At 35.9% G+C, this 15,084-nt stretch overlaps 1 protein-coding gene across 2 annotated transcripts in view; it reads left to right on the forward strand.

The window, feature by feature from the left end:
* VAPA (VAMP associated protein A) overlaps window positions 1–10,795 on the forward strand; it is a 49,476-nt gene extending 38,681 nt beyond the window's left edge. Inside the window, exons 6-7 of one of the 2 annotated variants that reach the window (XM_035013809.1) lie at window positions 4,354–4,527; window positions 7,875–10,795. In XM_035013809.1, the coding sequence (XP_034869700.1) occupies window positions 4,354–4,527; window positions 7,875–8,033 (333 nt within the window). In that variant the 3' untranslated portion in view covers window positions 8,034–10,795. The remainder of the gene's footprint in view (window positions 1–4,353; window positions 4,528–7,874) is intronic. The other variant, XM_035013810.1, reaches the window with a different exon arrangement.
* Window positions 10,796–15,084: the final 4,289 nt, after the last annotated feature.

Here is a 15,084-nt window from a genome sequence, read left to right on the forward strand (position 1 = left end):
GTTTACTAGTGTTACTGGTTACGTTAATGTCATTACCTAGCACATACATGGTATTATGAGTATATTATATGAAGTAGATAGAATTGAAATTTTCAGCTATGTTTAAAAATACAGTAGAACCACAAATCACTTAAAAATCATGCACAGAAACAGTTCTCTGTTCTAAAAAAAGCAAATTGAGCACTTAATCTCAGTAGTGAGCAGGACAAATCTAAGTGTGAACATTGTTATGAAGTTGGTATAATTTTTTCTGTCATTGAGACTTCCTAAAAGAGTTAGGAGCTTACTTGAATAAACTAGCAGGTATAGCAGTAAAGGTAGGGGCTGGCAAACGTTGATCTCCAGGCAAGTATTTGTTCATATATATTAAAAAAAGGATAAATGAAATTATTATTTAATGTTTTGTTATCAAACACAAATAGTAACCCCTCTTTAACTGTCATTATTATTTACAGTGCCCCAGGGTAGGAGAATATGTGGGTAAACCCTAACGATCTTAGGTCATAGTTGAACTTGTTTGTGTGTGTGTGTGTGTGTGTATGTGTACACGTGTGTACTTAACGTTCACTTAAATAAGATGACAGCATGTCAATAAGATAACGGTGACTTCTGGGTGGTGTAATGGTTGCTGTATGATTCCCTTTACCATTTTTTGCTTACTAGAAACTTCAGGAACCCCACAGTTTGAACAGGTTGCTTATACTTTGATTTGGCTTTGCAGAGAAAAAAATTTGATCCTTTATCTAAATTTGTCTGATACTTTTTTTGATTTTGTAATTTTAGTTACTTATTTCTGGGAATCATGATTCTGCAGAAACAGTAAATTGGTTTTTTAGAGTGAAAATAAGTCTCCAGTAACCTTGTTTTTCAAATACTGTCTCTTCCCAGGTCAAGGCCTTAATTATGCCCATAACAATTTTATGCCACAGCCCTTAGTTTTAGTCTTAATTTACTTTATAGACATTAAAAAAATTTTTTTTGAAGATTTTATTTTTAAGTAATCCCCTAACGTGGGGCTTGAACTCAAAACCCTAAGATCAAAAGTAGTATGCTCCACCGACTGAGCCAGCCAGGTGCCTCCCCCCTTTATATTCGTTTACGTACCTCTACTCATTATAGTCACAGGAATTTGGCCTCATACTTACGTTCTTTAGTTCAGGGCTTGTCTTTCTCAAGGCTTTATTGCAAAAACCTATTTTGCCTTGCGCCTTCTGTTTCCAATCCCTTGCTCTGTTTTTCTAATTACCCCCAGTAGGGATAATTTATAATATTGGAATTGAAATTCTGAAGGTTGTTAAAAAGAAATACAGAAGTAAGTTTAGTTTAATTCATGATGGAAAGGGATTTTTGCAGATAGGCTAAAAAATATAAAATAGTGGAAAATGTACAAGTTGTGGCATATTTTTTTGTCTTGATCATGGCCCTGACCTTCCCATTTATTCTAGCTGCAGTGTTAAATATGATGTTAATATAACATTACTATTCATCAGTTTCCTAAGAGTCACAGCATGTTGAATCCCTTTAGTTTGCTTGTTTCACGGTTCTCAGAACAACCAGTCTTCTCTTTCTGGACCAGTCTGAAGCAACTCTCAAGGAATGAGCTGTTTTCCTGGAGCCAAACCTCAGTAATGGAGCTCCTGAATGGAAGTATATAAAGTCATAGCAGCCTTAGTGTTCCCATCAGGCTCTTGTAGATGGGTACTACATGAATGACTCAGCCCCCTGCCAGTTCCCCCTTTTTAACCTCCAGTAAAGTTAGGTTATATATGTTTACACTTTAAATATACACAAATAAATTAGATTTCATTGCATCTGCTATGTATGTTGACTGGTTTGTAGGGGGCCTAAATAGTACTTGACAAGAAGTATATTCCAAGTAACTTGTTTTCATATCTTAACTTGACTCACTGTTGAAATGTGTATTTAAGCTTCATTATACCATTTGCATTCTAGTCTTCGTGTTTATGCTTCACAAATTGGTTATGACATTTCTTTTCCTTTTTGTTATAAAGAATATAACATTAAGAAAAATTTCAGTGAAAAAGAAAAATCTAATTCTGCCAACCATAAGAAGATACTCGTTGACATGTTACTTAAAATCCCAGAGTGGGAAGCTACCCATCAAATGTCTAAAAAGAGTGAGATGTTTAAGTAATTTTATTTAGGCACAGAATAGAATAATGACATGTAGTGTCATTTAAAATGATAATTAAAAGATGTATATATAAATGGATAAAGATAAAAATGTTACAGTGTATGCTGATTTTATAAAATGTGCATATGAGAAAATATTGAAAGATAATACATAAGTAATGGTTGGGTTGGGTTGATGAGATTGGTAGTTTCCTCTCCCTCTGATAATTCTGAATTTCTGGAATTTCAAGAATTTATTTAAAACTAATTGTGAGGAGTTTAATGATTCCTCATTTTATTTTTTACTCTTCACTTGTTGGCCTCATGTATCTCCTCTTGATTTTTTAGTCCGCTTTCTGGTTTTGAGTATTATGTTTTTTCCCCTTAATCAGAACCTGAGGATTCGTTAGTTGCCATATTGTTGATTGTTGCTTTCATCTTTATAGAGGAAGGCAATGAACTGCCCTCTTTTTCCAAATCTGGATTTGTTCTAGGTTGAAATTGGAGCACACTTGAAAAATCATTTTGATATGAATTCTAATTACTGTTAAGGGAAGGATTAAGAAAGAATATTGATGGAGAGCAAACTATATTTGAAACATACTTTTACTAATAGAGATGGAATTGGTCAGGATGGGAAGATAGGGTGAAGAACAAGAAAGCAAGAGGACAACTCAGAGAAGGAAATTGGAAGTAGGCTTCTTTTTTTTTTTTTTAAAGATTTTATTTATTTATTTGACAGAGAGATAGAGAGCACAAGTAGGCAGAGTGGCAGGCAGAGGGAGAGGGAGAAGCAGGCTCTCCGCTGAGCAGGGAGCCGGATGCGGGGCTCGATCCCAGGACCCCGGGATCATGACCTGAGCCGAAAGCAGCCGCTTAACTGACTGAGCCACCCAGGTGCCCCGGAAGTAGGCTTCTTAAAAACCCTTCACAGCTGAGAAGCTTCTGAAGAAAAATGAAAAAATCTGAATGTTGACAGTCAAATAATGTAGTGTTATACATTAGAACCTCATTATAACATTACTAATTTTTGTAGGCATAGTGATCAAATCACATTCCCTTCATAAGAAATACTAGTTTTGCCCCTTGAACTAACAATTATTTACACTTAATATAAATTTGGGACCTCGGATGGTGTGGTAGATGTGTAACTTATAATTAAATCTTATTGAGTACTGTGGAATGCCATAAAGTTGATTTTGGAAATGTTTTTGTTAGAAGTTTATATCTGAATAAAGCAGTTTAAAAAAATATAACATTTAATTTCTAGCAAGTAAAATTTTAAAGAGATGACTTGCACTAATACTGTTATGGCATAGGTGATAGTATAAATGACATTAAGGTAAAGGAGATTGAGGCACTTTAGACCACAGGCCCTGGGGCCCTGCCCTAGGTATTTATCTATATTGGGTGAGTGTTGGTGAGAATTACAGTTTTAGGGCTCAGAGTTTAAAAGTGTCTAAGTACTACTGTGATCCATATGGAATTTCATGAGTTAAAGCAAACAGTGTTGGTGATAATTTGAGATAATTATTTATGTTTAAGAATGTGGAATTACCTCCTCTTTTTTTTTTAACCATATGTTGGTGTTTATTATCTCCTCTTCTATGTTTATATCCTAGTTATTTTTTCCCATTAATAGAAGTTAGGTTTTAAGTGTTTTTCTTAGTCTTGTAATTTCATTGGAATTATTACTGTAGTATCCCCCCATGCCCTCAGAATCTCATTTGAATTGCAAAATCAGAGCACTGAAAATGACCTTTGTATTTAGATTTTGGTTGGCGTCATTCAGCATACTTTTCTTTGAATAGCTACTCTTGGCCAAAGTGCTGGGTTTAGGGGTAAATAAAAAAAAAAAAATGACTTGCTCTCCAGCCTTTGAAGTATTGTAGGAAAGAATGTCAAAAATACATTATTATGATACATGATAAGTGCTGTGGTGCAGGTAAGTGTGAAGGGTTTTGGGAGTAGAGGAGGGAGTGGGCTGCTTATTTTGACTTCTCTTACTGCTGACCTTTCTTGATTTAGTCCTAAAATTGTTCACAGATGACGGTAACCTTTGGTATTTAAAAAAAATTCTTATTAATGAAATCACAGCCTCAGAAATTTCCATTTAAATGATTTTTTGGAAAAGAAAGGTATGGAGTTTCAACTTGAATTTGTTTAAAATCTGTAAGGAGATTTGGTCAGTTAAAAAGTGCCACTGTCTTTGTAATACAGAATGATCTGGAACCTAGCAAAACTGTTCCACTGAATGCCTCTAAACAAGATGGACCCATGCCAAAACCACATAGTGTTTCACTCAACGATACTGAAACAAGGAAACTCATGGAAGAATGTAAAAGACTTCAGGGAGAAATGATGAAACTATCAGAAGAAAATCGACACCTGAGAGTAAGTTGTTTTTGAAAATAAGTTGATTTATATGAAGGCGTAAGATATATGAATCATTATTAGGCCATGTTATCCATCAGTTTTTAAATTTATCCTTGGTCAGTTCTTCTTGTTTTTCCTAATTTGATTATGTCTTAGCCTTTGCTCCCCACTCTTGCCTCTCTAGTTTTACCAAGGCTTCTCATTGCCTGCAGGTTCTTTTCCTAGTAGATGCCCTAGTTATTTGTGATCTGGCCTGTGGCATTGCTGGCTTCCTCTCTTGTTTGTAGCAGCCTTTACATTCTGTGCCCTAGTCATAGAATTGCCTCAAATGGTGCTGTCCCATATATAGTAGGGACATATGTGGCTGTTGAGCACTTGAAATGTGGTTAGTTTGAAGTGAGATGTGTTTTGAGTGTAGAACACTGATTTCTTAGACTTAGTACAAAAAAATACCTCTTTTTTGTATTATTACATAATGAAATAATATTTTGGTTATATTGGATTGAATTTTATTATTAACAATTAATTTTACCCTTTTCTTTTTACCTTTTTAATGTGCTATTAGAAAATTTAAAAGTACGTAGGTGGCTCACAGTTGAAGCTTATATTTATATTGGACAGTGTTGGACTAGAGTATCCTGAAGAGTCCTCTCCGTTAATGATCTCTTTTTTGCTTTAGCTTGCGTTCTTCCTTCTGACTGGATCACCCTGAAATCCCATCCCTACCCTTATAAGCACATTATACATGCGTGATTATCTCTTGGTCCTTGGTTCTTGTCATCTTTTCAGTATAACCTTTTCTAGGACTTCTCCTCCCAGAAGAAAAGAAATACGGTTTGGAATGCTATCTCCTTTGTTTCCATGAAACCTCGGTCATCTTACTGCTCCTGTTTGTTGGAGGTCTTTCTCCCTCTAGTGGGCGGTAGTTCTTTGGGGGCAGGGACCTGTGCTCATTCATCTTTGCATTCATAGCACATGCGTATAGTAGTCATTCATATATTTGGATGAATAAAATGGATGAACTGGTGAATGAGGACTAATTTGAATATGTGTGGGTGTATCAATTTGCCTTTGACAAGTAATTATTTCAAGACCTGAATACCTTTAAATTGCCATCAAAGTAGATGATACAAAAATGTACATATGTAAATAAGCCAAATTGAGGGACTTAATCTTTGATTCTTCCATCTGTTAAATGTATGTAAGAACTATGTATACTCTGAATCAGAGGCACTGTATCTTAATCTGTGCTGAAATAATTGTTTATCTCTTCCTATTTCACAGTACCCCTCAGAGGCCCCCAGCACCTCTTGGGATAGTGGAAAGATTATATTCATTTCACACCTATATCCACACACCATAGATTTTTAAGAATGCTGTTTTTGTTACCTTTACTTTATCTGCTGTGACTTCAATGGCACAGTTCTGTTCTTTGATGAAAGATGGGCTCCTTAGCATGCTCATTACATTTGTTCAAAAAGCCACTGTTTGTCTCTTGGCAGGAGGGGAGAAGTGGAAATGGTAGGAATGATATAAGTAGGGCAAGGGTGGAAAATAGGAAGAGTGGACAGGGAGAGAGGTGAGATTTGGGTGCTGGTCTCTCCTTTTTATTTATTGGCTGATGTTTTGTAGGAGATGTTATTTGAAAACATGTTCTGCTGTTTAAAAGATAAAAGAACCTTGAAGACCACTGGCTTGTAGAATCAATTTCAGGCCCTTTTTTTTTTAACATTTCATACATAAGACCCATCATAATTTGTCACTGTTCCTTTTTATTCCTCTAGTCGGTTCTTAATCCAGGCTGTGCATCTGAATCTCCTAGTGAGCTTTTTAAAAATACAGGTCCTCCCCAGGCCTGGTAAATCAGAATCACTAGGAGGATTGTTTGAAGTTCTTGATGGGATTGAGAATAATTTTTTCTCACACAGGACTAATGAACATAAGACTAAAAAACCCCACCAACCCTCAGAAATTCCAGTAATTGCAAATAGTATGACCTGAGGTGGACTATTTCTTCATTTGGCATTAGTAAGCATACTAGAGGAATCAGTGTGAGAAAATAAAAATGGTTGCACTAAGGAAGTAAAAATCTGCCCTGTCATTCATCTGGTTGGGATGATGGACACAGATAAAGCCAGTTGCCTAGGTATCAGTATTTTTCCCAAGGTCACTCTGTGGCTGATAAAGTGTGATAACAACCTCCTATTTTGAGTGACTATTGCTTTCTTACTGAGAAACCTTGTCCCCTAAAATCATACTGTCAAAAACTTTGCTGTGTAAAATCATACCGGTAAGAACCAAGCAGCTCACTCTTGTCTAGAGGATCTGAGTCACTTTGACAAGAGAAGCAGCCTCCCTTTCCAGTCCAGTGGCATAGCCGCAAATGGGGGTGGGGGGGCGGTTCTGTATACAACATTCCATAGCTGTTGTAGTTTGTTGTTCCTGAAGAAGCAGGATTCAGCGTCTCCTTGGCAGTCAAGACCCAGTGCTGACCCTTCTACACATGAACCTCCTGCTTTGAACTTATCAAAATACTTGCTACTTAAATTTTATCCGGAAATTTCCCCTTTCTCCAAATCCTGTAAAATTCCTTTTCCTTCGGCCAGATACTCCCTGTGTCTCTGCTGTGTGGGTACCCTGGTTGCAGTGTGTCTGTAAACCTGTCAGACCACAGCTTTGCTCCTGGTGGTCTTTGGTAACCCGTGTAAAAATACCGAGGGCCACCACGGAAATACGTGCATGCACAGAACTTTTCCTTACTTGTATTAATAGATTTTAATGGTGGTTTTTTCCTTCTGCATAAATACAGCAGTATCTGATTTTTCACTTTTTTAGGAGTACATTTTTTCAGTTCTAGTTTTTAAAATCGGCATTATTGAGGTGTAATTTATATTCCACTAAGGCACCCATTGTGAGTGTACAATTCAGTCATTTTTAGTAAATGTGTAGACTTGTGCAGCCATTACTAGACTCCAGTGTTAGAATGTTTCCATCACCCTAGAGTCTTTTTTTTTTTTTTTAAAGATTTTATTTATTTATTTGACAGAGAGAGACGCAGTGAGAGAAGAAACACAAGCAAGGGGAGTGGGAGAGGTAAAGCAGGCTTCCCGCTGAACAGGGAGCCCGGTGTGGGACTCAATCCCAGGACTCTGGGATCATGACCCGAGCCGAAGGCAGACGCTTAAAATGACTGAGCCACCCAGGCGCCCCTAGAAAGTCTTCTTAATGCTGGGTAGCAGTTAGTCCCTACTCCCATTGTAGCCACATGCACACTGATCTGCTTTCTGGCCATAGATGTGTAACTTGGCAGTTGTACTGGATGCATATTTGTTTTTAAAACCTCTTTGTGCATATATTTTTTTCAGGATGAAGGCTTAAGGCTCAGAAAGGTAGCACATTCGGATAAACCTGGATCAACCTCAGCTGCATCCTTCAGAGATAATGTCGCCAGTCCTCTGCCTTCCCTTCTTGTCGTAATTGCAGCCATTTTCATCGGGTTCTTTCTAGGGAAGTTCATCTTGTAGAGTGAAGCATGCAGAGTGCTATTTCTTTTTTTTTCTCTTGACCAGAAAAAGATTTGTTTACCTACCATTTCATTGGTAGTATGGCCCACGGTGACCATTTTTTTTGTGTGTACAGCGTCATATAGGCTTTGCCTTTAATGATCTCTTACGGTTAGAAAACACAATAAAACAAACTGTTCGGCTCCTGGACAAATTGTATATTACCAGATCATCACTAGCAGATGTCAGTTGCACATTCAGTCCTTTATGAAATTCATAAATAAAGAATTGTTCTTTCTTTGTGGTTTTAATAAGAGTTCAAGAATTGTTCAGAGTCTTGTAAATGTTATTTTAATAATCCCTTTAAATTTTATCTGTTGCTGTTACCTCTTGAAATATGATTTATTTAGATTGCTAATCCCACTCATTCAGGAAATGCCAAGAGGTATTCTGTGGGGAAATGGTGCCTCTTACAGTGTAAATTTTCTCCTTTACCTTTGCTAATATCATGGCAGAATTTTTCTTATCCCTTGTGAGGCAGTTGTTGACTGAGTTTTTCATCCTTACAATCCTGTCCCATGGTATTTAACATAAAAAAAAAAATAAAACTGTTAACAGATTCTTGCTCGATAGCTTGTTTGTGTGTCGTGTCATTAGGCGGGGATACCATGGAGTCCATTGTATGGTAATTGGAAATTTATGATGCTTAATTTTATCTTGCATTGAAACCCTTTCAGATATTACAATATTTGTAGTTAAGAGTCCTCATTCTATTAAGGAAAGGGATTGATAAAATTTTAAGCTACTTTTGGTATTTTGGAAGATCACAATCCCTTTGTCTTCAAGATAATATAAAATAAGGAAATCCCATGAGAATAAAAAGACTATAATATTTCCGTTTATATGTATGCCTTGTGGCTCTGTTGCGTTTGAGTTCCCCATTCTTAACAAGTTCTTCTAGTATCTTCACAAGGAAGACTAATTTTCCTTGGTTCTAGTCCAGTGCTTTTTAACCAGCCTAAGAACTCCTTTTATTTTAGAACATTTCATAATAGTAGTTTAAAAGTAGGTGTTTTTCCTGTCCAATCTGACATTCAAAGTAAATTTCTGTTATGGAAATTTGGAATTACTAAGTAAGTCTTGGAAATTTTCTTTGGAAAATGACTTTTTATCCTTTGCAAATCTTCCTGTTAATGTGAAACACATTTTCAGTATAAATACGCATTTTAGGGTCTAATTCTTGGCAGTTAGTCTTATATCTTCATTTATTTCACTTGTATTAGCATAGAAAAGTTTGGAACCAGAGACAATATATTGTTTTTCTACTAAGTGCAGTCCAATACAAGTGATTCTTGATTCCTGAAAATAGGTGTTAATTTTGTAAAAGATGCACTTCTTTTTGAAAGGGAAACTAGACTTTGGGACTTGATGTGGTGCAGTGAAGTGTGTTAAGCCCAAGTTTCTGTATACATTTTATAAACGAGTGAAATGTTCCCCTAAAGTATTTTGGTTGCCTTCTCATTTCAAGTATGTTTTGAATTTGTCAGGCCACATGTAGTGTGTTATTGTGCTCTTTGGTATCTTATAAAACCTTTTGCCTTGTGTGCAAAAGTTACTAAAAGCAAGCAAGTAATGCCTATCCATTACTAGCATGCTGTTACAGGTAATGTTTTCACTATTGTTCCAATGCTTTACAGTCATTGTAAAATTTCCCTCCCTTTCTGATAACTGGAAAAGCATGTGGAAAAAACATCTTGCATTTTGTCCCATAAATGCAGAATCATTAATTCCTTGGCTTAAAGCTCTCTATATAAATCAGCATTATTGGTGATAAGTATCAAGCTTGATATTTCATGGCTATAATTTTTTGAAAATTTGAGTTCTCAAGAGTTTAGCAAAATCCCGTTTTATGGGAATGCTCCTTAGAACTCATTTATTTCAGCCCCTTTGTTTTATAGTTGAGGAATCTGAGGCCTTTCTGAGAATTTAAGGGAACTTGTCCTGCGTATCACAGGTAGGTAGAGGCAGAGCTGGAACTAGAAAATCTGCTCTCCTGACTCTAGCTTAGTGTCTTTTCTGGTAACTTCATAGAAAAAAAATTTGTCCTAATTTGACATGACTGAAATTATGAACATAAGATGCTATTTAATAAATGTATGTGAAATTTCGTATCCTAAGATTGTATTACAGGCTACTGTTGAATAGTCTCATGTATGTTTGGCTTTAGTGTTTAGGTTAGAAATCTCCCTCCCCCCCCATATTGGTAATAAATACTATGAAATACAATGTATTTTTAGATAGGCATTTTACAAAATGCATTATGCAAAGGTTAGTTTGGGAGTAGGTTGTAGTCTGGGCAGTATCTGCAAAATAATGGGCTTTTTAACTGCTTTACACATTGGGAGATGCTCTGATTGTATAGGAGACCTAATTTCTATTCTTTTAATTGCTGTATCAAATGTGGTCAGATTATTTTACTACCAGCGGTTACTTTGAAAGAGTCCAACTGTATTAATTGACTGATAATATATAGATTAAATTATCTTCATTCCTTACATGTTTAGAAATTTTTGCTTTGTCTGCCTGCTTACTTGTGTATGTAAGCATGAGGGAAATATACTGTTGCTAATACTGAAATCACAATCAAGTAACTAAGGCCTTAAGTTCATATGTGACGCTAAATGCACTACTTTATTTCATTCTATAACTAATGTACCTTAACTTTGCCCATTCTTGTGCTTACAAGAAACAAATTTAAGAATTGTATTCTGAGTGTGTGGTTTCTTACCTTTAAAAAAAGAAGTGACACTTGGAAAAAAGTATGTATCAAATTCAAAAGTTCTGGTCAAAGAAAATATTTTTACTTTCTCCCAAGTATCTTAGTTCAGAAGTTCTCCTAAAATTGAGATTATCTGCTGTGGGGATTATTTTTGGATTTTAAATCTTTCAAAATCACCACTTTGAAAACAAGTTTTATCAATAAGATTTAAAAAAGAGTTCTTAATAGGGTATATCCCCAAATTGTGATCTTCTGCCACTTTAAAAACATTTAAGTGAGTTTTTCCTAGAGCTTTGCACATTCCTATTCAGTGATTTTGGTGTGTGCATAGATTTTTTAAAAAATTCACCTTTATGAAGTTAGGGAAAGATCAATGTTTACCGTATGGAAAAACAACAAAATAAGGTAAATAAATTATCTTTATTTTCTAGCTTTCAGAGGAAATCAAACTATTGCGCGAATAAATAAACTGTTTAAAAATGTGAAGTGTCATTTTCCTTTCCAAGAAGCAAAAAAAGGAATTTGATTTCAACAGATTATGATGGTTTGTGTGTTTATGTTAAGTAGTAGTAATTGGTCACTCACTAGTACTTGAGTTCTGATGCAGATAGTCTTTTGCTTAGTGACCTAGATTTAAAGTACTTTTCTTTCTTTCTTTTTTTTTTTTTTTAAGATTTTATTTATTTATTTGACAGAGACAGCAAGAGAGTACAAGCAGGAGGAGCGGCAGGGAGAGGGAGACGCAGACTCCCCGCTGAGCAGGGAGCCCAACACGGGACTTGATCCCAGGACCCTGGGATCGACCTGAGCCGAAGGCAGACACTTAACCATCTGAGCCATCCAGGCGCCCCCTGTAAAGTACTTTTTCATGGGAAGTGGGAACAGCTGGGTATTTCAGTTCCACATTTGATAGCCCATTGTTAGAAGCCATGCTTCTGGAGGGTTCTGTGCAGGAACAGTGTGGCCTCTTGGGAATGCTCAGCCTGATGGGCATTGGTGTGAAGAAGTTTGAACATTCATCTTTAAAGGAAAGGAAAGTTTATCTTCCTCATTTCTTGAACAATAATAATATGTTCATTTTAGGGAATTTGGAAAAAAATTATAAAAAGATAAAAAGTAATGGCAAATCATGCCATCCAGCAGTATCAGTTTGTATGAACATTTGATTTATTTCCCTATAATATTAATGCTTTTTAAGCATAATTGTACATACAACTTTGTATCCTGTATTTTTCACTTAATCATTTCTCTGTGATACATTGAAAACCAAGTAGAAGTGGTTGCCAGATTGCTTTATGTTTACAATCACTTTCTTGACCATAAGGTTATGAACGTTTTATGTATAACAGAAAGCTTGATTGGTCAGGTAGTTCCCCTTCTGGTTAAGCACATCCTCCTAATTACCTCATTCCTTTTTAGAACTCTGTTTCTTGTTTTCCAGTTGCTCCTTTACATAACACCCATCTTTTCTTTTTCTTTTCACATTTTTATTTAGATTCTAGTTAATATATAGCATATTATTCAGTAGAAGAATTTAGTAATTCATCACTTAAATATACGTAGTGCCCAGTGCTCATCATAAGTGCGCTTAATGCCTGTCACCCATTTAGGCCATTCCCCACCCACCTCCATCAACCCTTTGTTTGCTATCATTGAGAGTCTTACGGTTTGCTTCCCTCTCCTTTGTTTTCTTTTCTCCCTTCCCATGTGTTCATCTGTTGTTTCTTAAATTTCACATGAGTGAAATCGTATTTGTCTTTCTCTTGACTTACTTCGCTTAGCATAATACACTAGCTCCATTAACATCATTGCAAATACAAGATTTCATTCTTTTTGATGGCTGAGTAATATTCCATTTGTGTGTGTGTGTGTGTGTAATGTAGTATATGTATATATATTACATACATATGTACATATATATACACGCACACATACGCCCCACATCTTTATTCGTTCATCAGTTGATGGACGTTTGGGCTCTTCCCATAGTTTGGGTTATTGATAATGGTGTAGACATCTGGGTGCATGTACCCCTTTGAATCGGTATTTTTGTATTCTTTGGGTGAATACCTAGTAGTGCAGTTGCTGGGTTGTAGGGTAGTCCTGTCTTTAAGTTTGAGGAACCTCCAGAGTGGCTGGGGCAGTTTGCATTCCCACCAACAGTGTAAGAGGTATATAACCCCCATCTTGAAAGGAGGTGCAGGGAACTATTAAGAACTACTCTGTTTTTAGCATTGGTATTCAACTACAGTAGTACATTAACTCATGTGAGGAGCTTAAAAAAATAAAGATACTGATGCTTGAACAACACCTCCAGAAATACTGGCTTAATTGGTTGGTAGTGAAGACTTGGCATGGTCATCTGTTTTAAGCTCCAGTCATTTTAATTTGCAGCCAGACAACTGTTTCATAAGCTTTTAAATGCCAAAGCCAGATACAAATTATGTTTAAGTAAGATTTAAGTCTTGCAATATAGGGCAATTGTATTTTCAGGATTCTTTGTATATTAATCTTAAGTTGCAGGGGGTCTGGGTGGCTCAGTTAAGTGTCCCAACTCTTTTTCTTTTTAAATAATTTTTTTTTTTTTTATTAGTCACCATACAGTACATCATTAGTTTTTGATGTAGTGTCCAACTCTTGATTTGGGCTCAGGTCATGATCTCAGGGTTGCGAGATTAGCCCTGCATGGGGTTCCGTGCTGGGCGTGGAGCTTGCTTGTTCTCTCTCTCCCTCTGCCCCTCCCATCCCACTTTTCTTTAAAAAAAAAAAAAAAAAAAAAAATTGGAGGAGTCGCCTTTAGGTATTGCTTAAAGGGAGAGCTGTTTTGGTAGTACAAAGTTAGGATTGTAAAATGCCAGCAAATGTTTTGTAAATACATGTGGGCTGTCTGCAAAGATTTGAGAAATTCTATGGGATTCAGTTTTAATTCCACTTTGCTGATAACCCAAGTGATTATCTTTACTCACTAAGAAATTGATTCTGCCTGTCCTATATTTCTCAAAGTATGAGATGGTTTTCAAGGTGCTTATGAATAAGTGCCAGGTATTTTATGTCAACTCATTAAATCCTCACTCAGATTCTATGAAGTCGGCACTGTTCTTATCTCCATTGTGTGCTGGGGCAGACAAGTTTACAGAGAGGTTTACACAGCTTTAACAGGGCAGGAGTTCGATCCCGACGGTCTGGTCCTAGAGCCCATGCTTTTAACCATTGTAATTTAGAAAGAAAGGGAAGGACTTGCACCCTGGTCCAAGTCCAATATTGTCTCCACAGAAAATTCATATGGTAATTATGTAATGCCTTTGATCCCTTTCTAAAGGCTGTACGTAACATTTCTTTATGAAAACGTTTGATCTTAAATATTCAAAGACTTTTTTTTCTTGCCTTTATCTCCCAAAGAAGTGCAGAGAAAACATCTGCCCATTAACAATCTCAACTTGTGAACAAAATCAATAGGAACGTTACTAAACAATTAATGCATTAAAGAAGGAGGCTATAGAATTTATAGTTTATGTAACCAAGGCTGGAGAACAGTATGACTTCACTCTTCTATATGGTCCTTTAAGATTTAAGCATTATTTAAAAAAAAAAAAGATTAACCATTATTTCAGTATCTGAATTTTGATAAATTGTGGTATAAATTCTTGATGCTGTTCTACAAGGAACAAAGGGTGTCAAGTAATACAGATATTTAAGAGTCTTGAGGAAAATCCAAATTTTTTTGAGGGTGAGAAGTTACTGATACCTAAGTTCTAAGAAGTGTGTTGCAATTGCAAGTGACTGAAATCTATTTTGCATTACCTGAGCAATAAGAATTCCTTATTTTAGTATGTTGCATGTTTTAGGAAGTAGAGGTTTGTTAGGAGTTATATAAAGGTGTTAATACAGTTTTTTTTGGGGGGGGGCAAACTTGCTCTTTCTGTGCTATTTTAATTGAAAGTATATCCTTAAATGTGTAATATGTAGGTAAATATATGACGGTGTGTATCATGCTACTTTGAATTAAATTTAGGAAAATAATTTCACTTGAGAAATTCAACTAAAACTTGTGAGAATCAAAGGAAAATTTTGTTGCAAAGTATTTGGATGCTTTTTGTTTACTATCAAGCAAGTTTTATGATATTGAAATAAAATTTAGATTTTCGTTTAGAGGTGCCTGGCTGGCTCAGTCGGAAGAGTGTTTGACTCTTGGTCCTGGAGTCATGAGTTTGAGCCCCACGTGGGGTGTAGAGATTACTAAATAAAACTTAACAATAGATTTTCTTTTAAAAGTTTACTGATCATATTTAATGT

This window comes from Mirounga leonina, unplaced genomic scaffold (assembly GCF_011800145.1).
Source record: "Mirounga leonina isolate KUSES-001 unplaced genomic scaffold, KU_Mleo_1.0 Mir_167, whole genome shotgun sequence".
In the NCBI taxonomy this organism is placed as follows: domain Eukaryota; kingdom Metazoa; phylum Chordata; class Mammalia; order Carnivora; family Phocidae; genus Mirounga; species Mirounga leonina.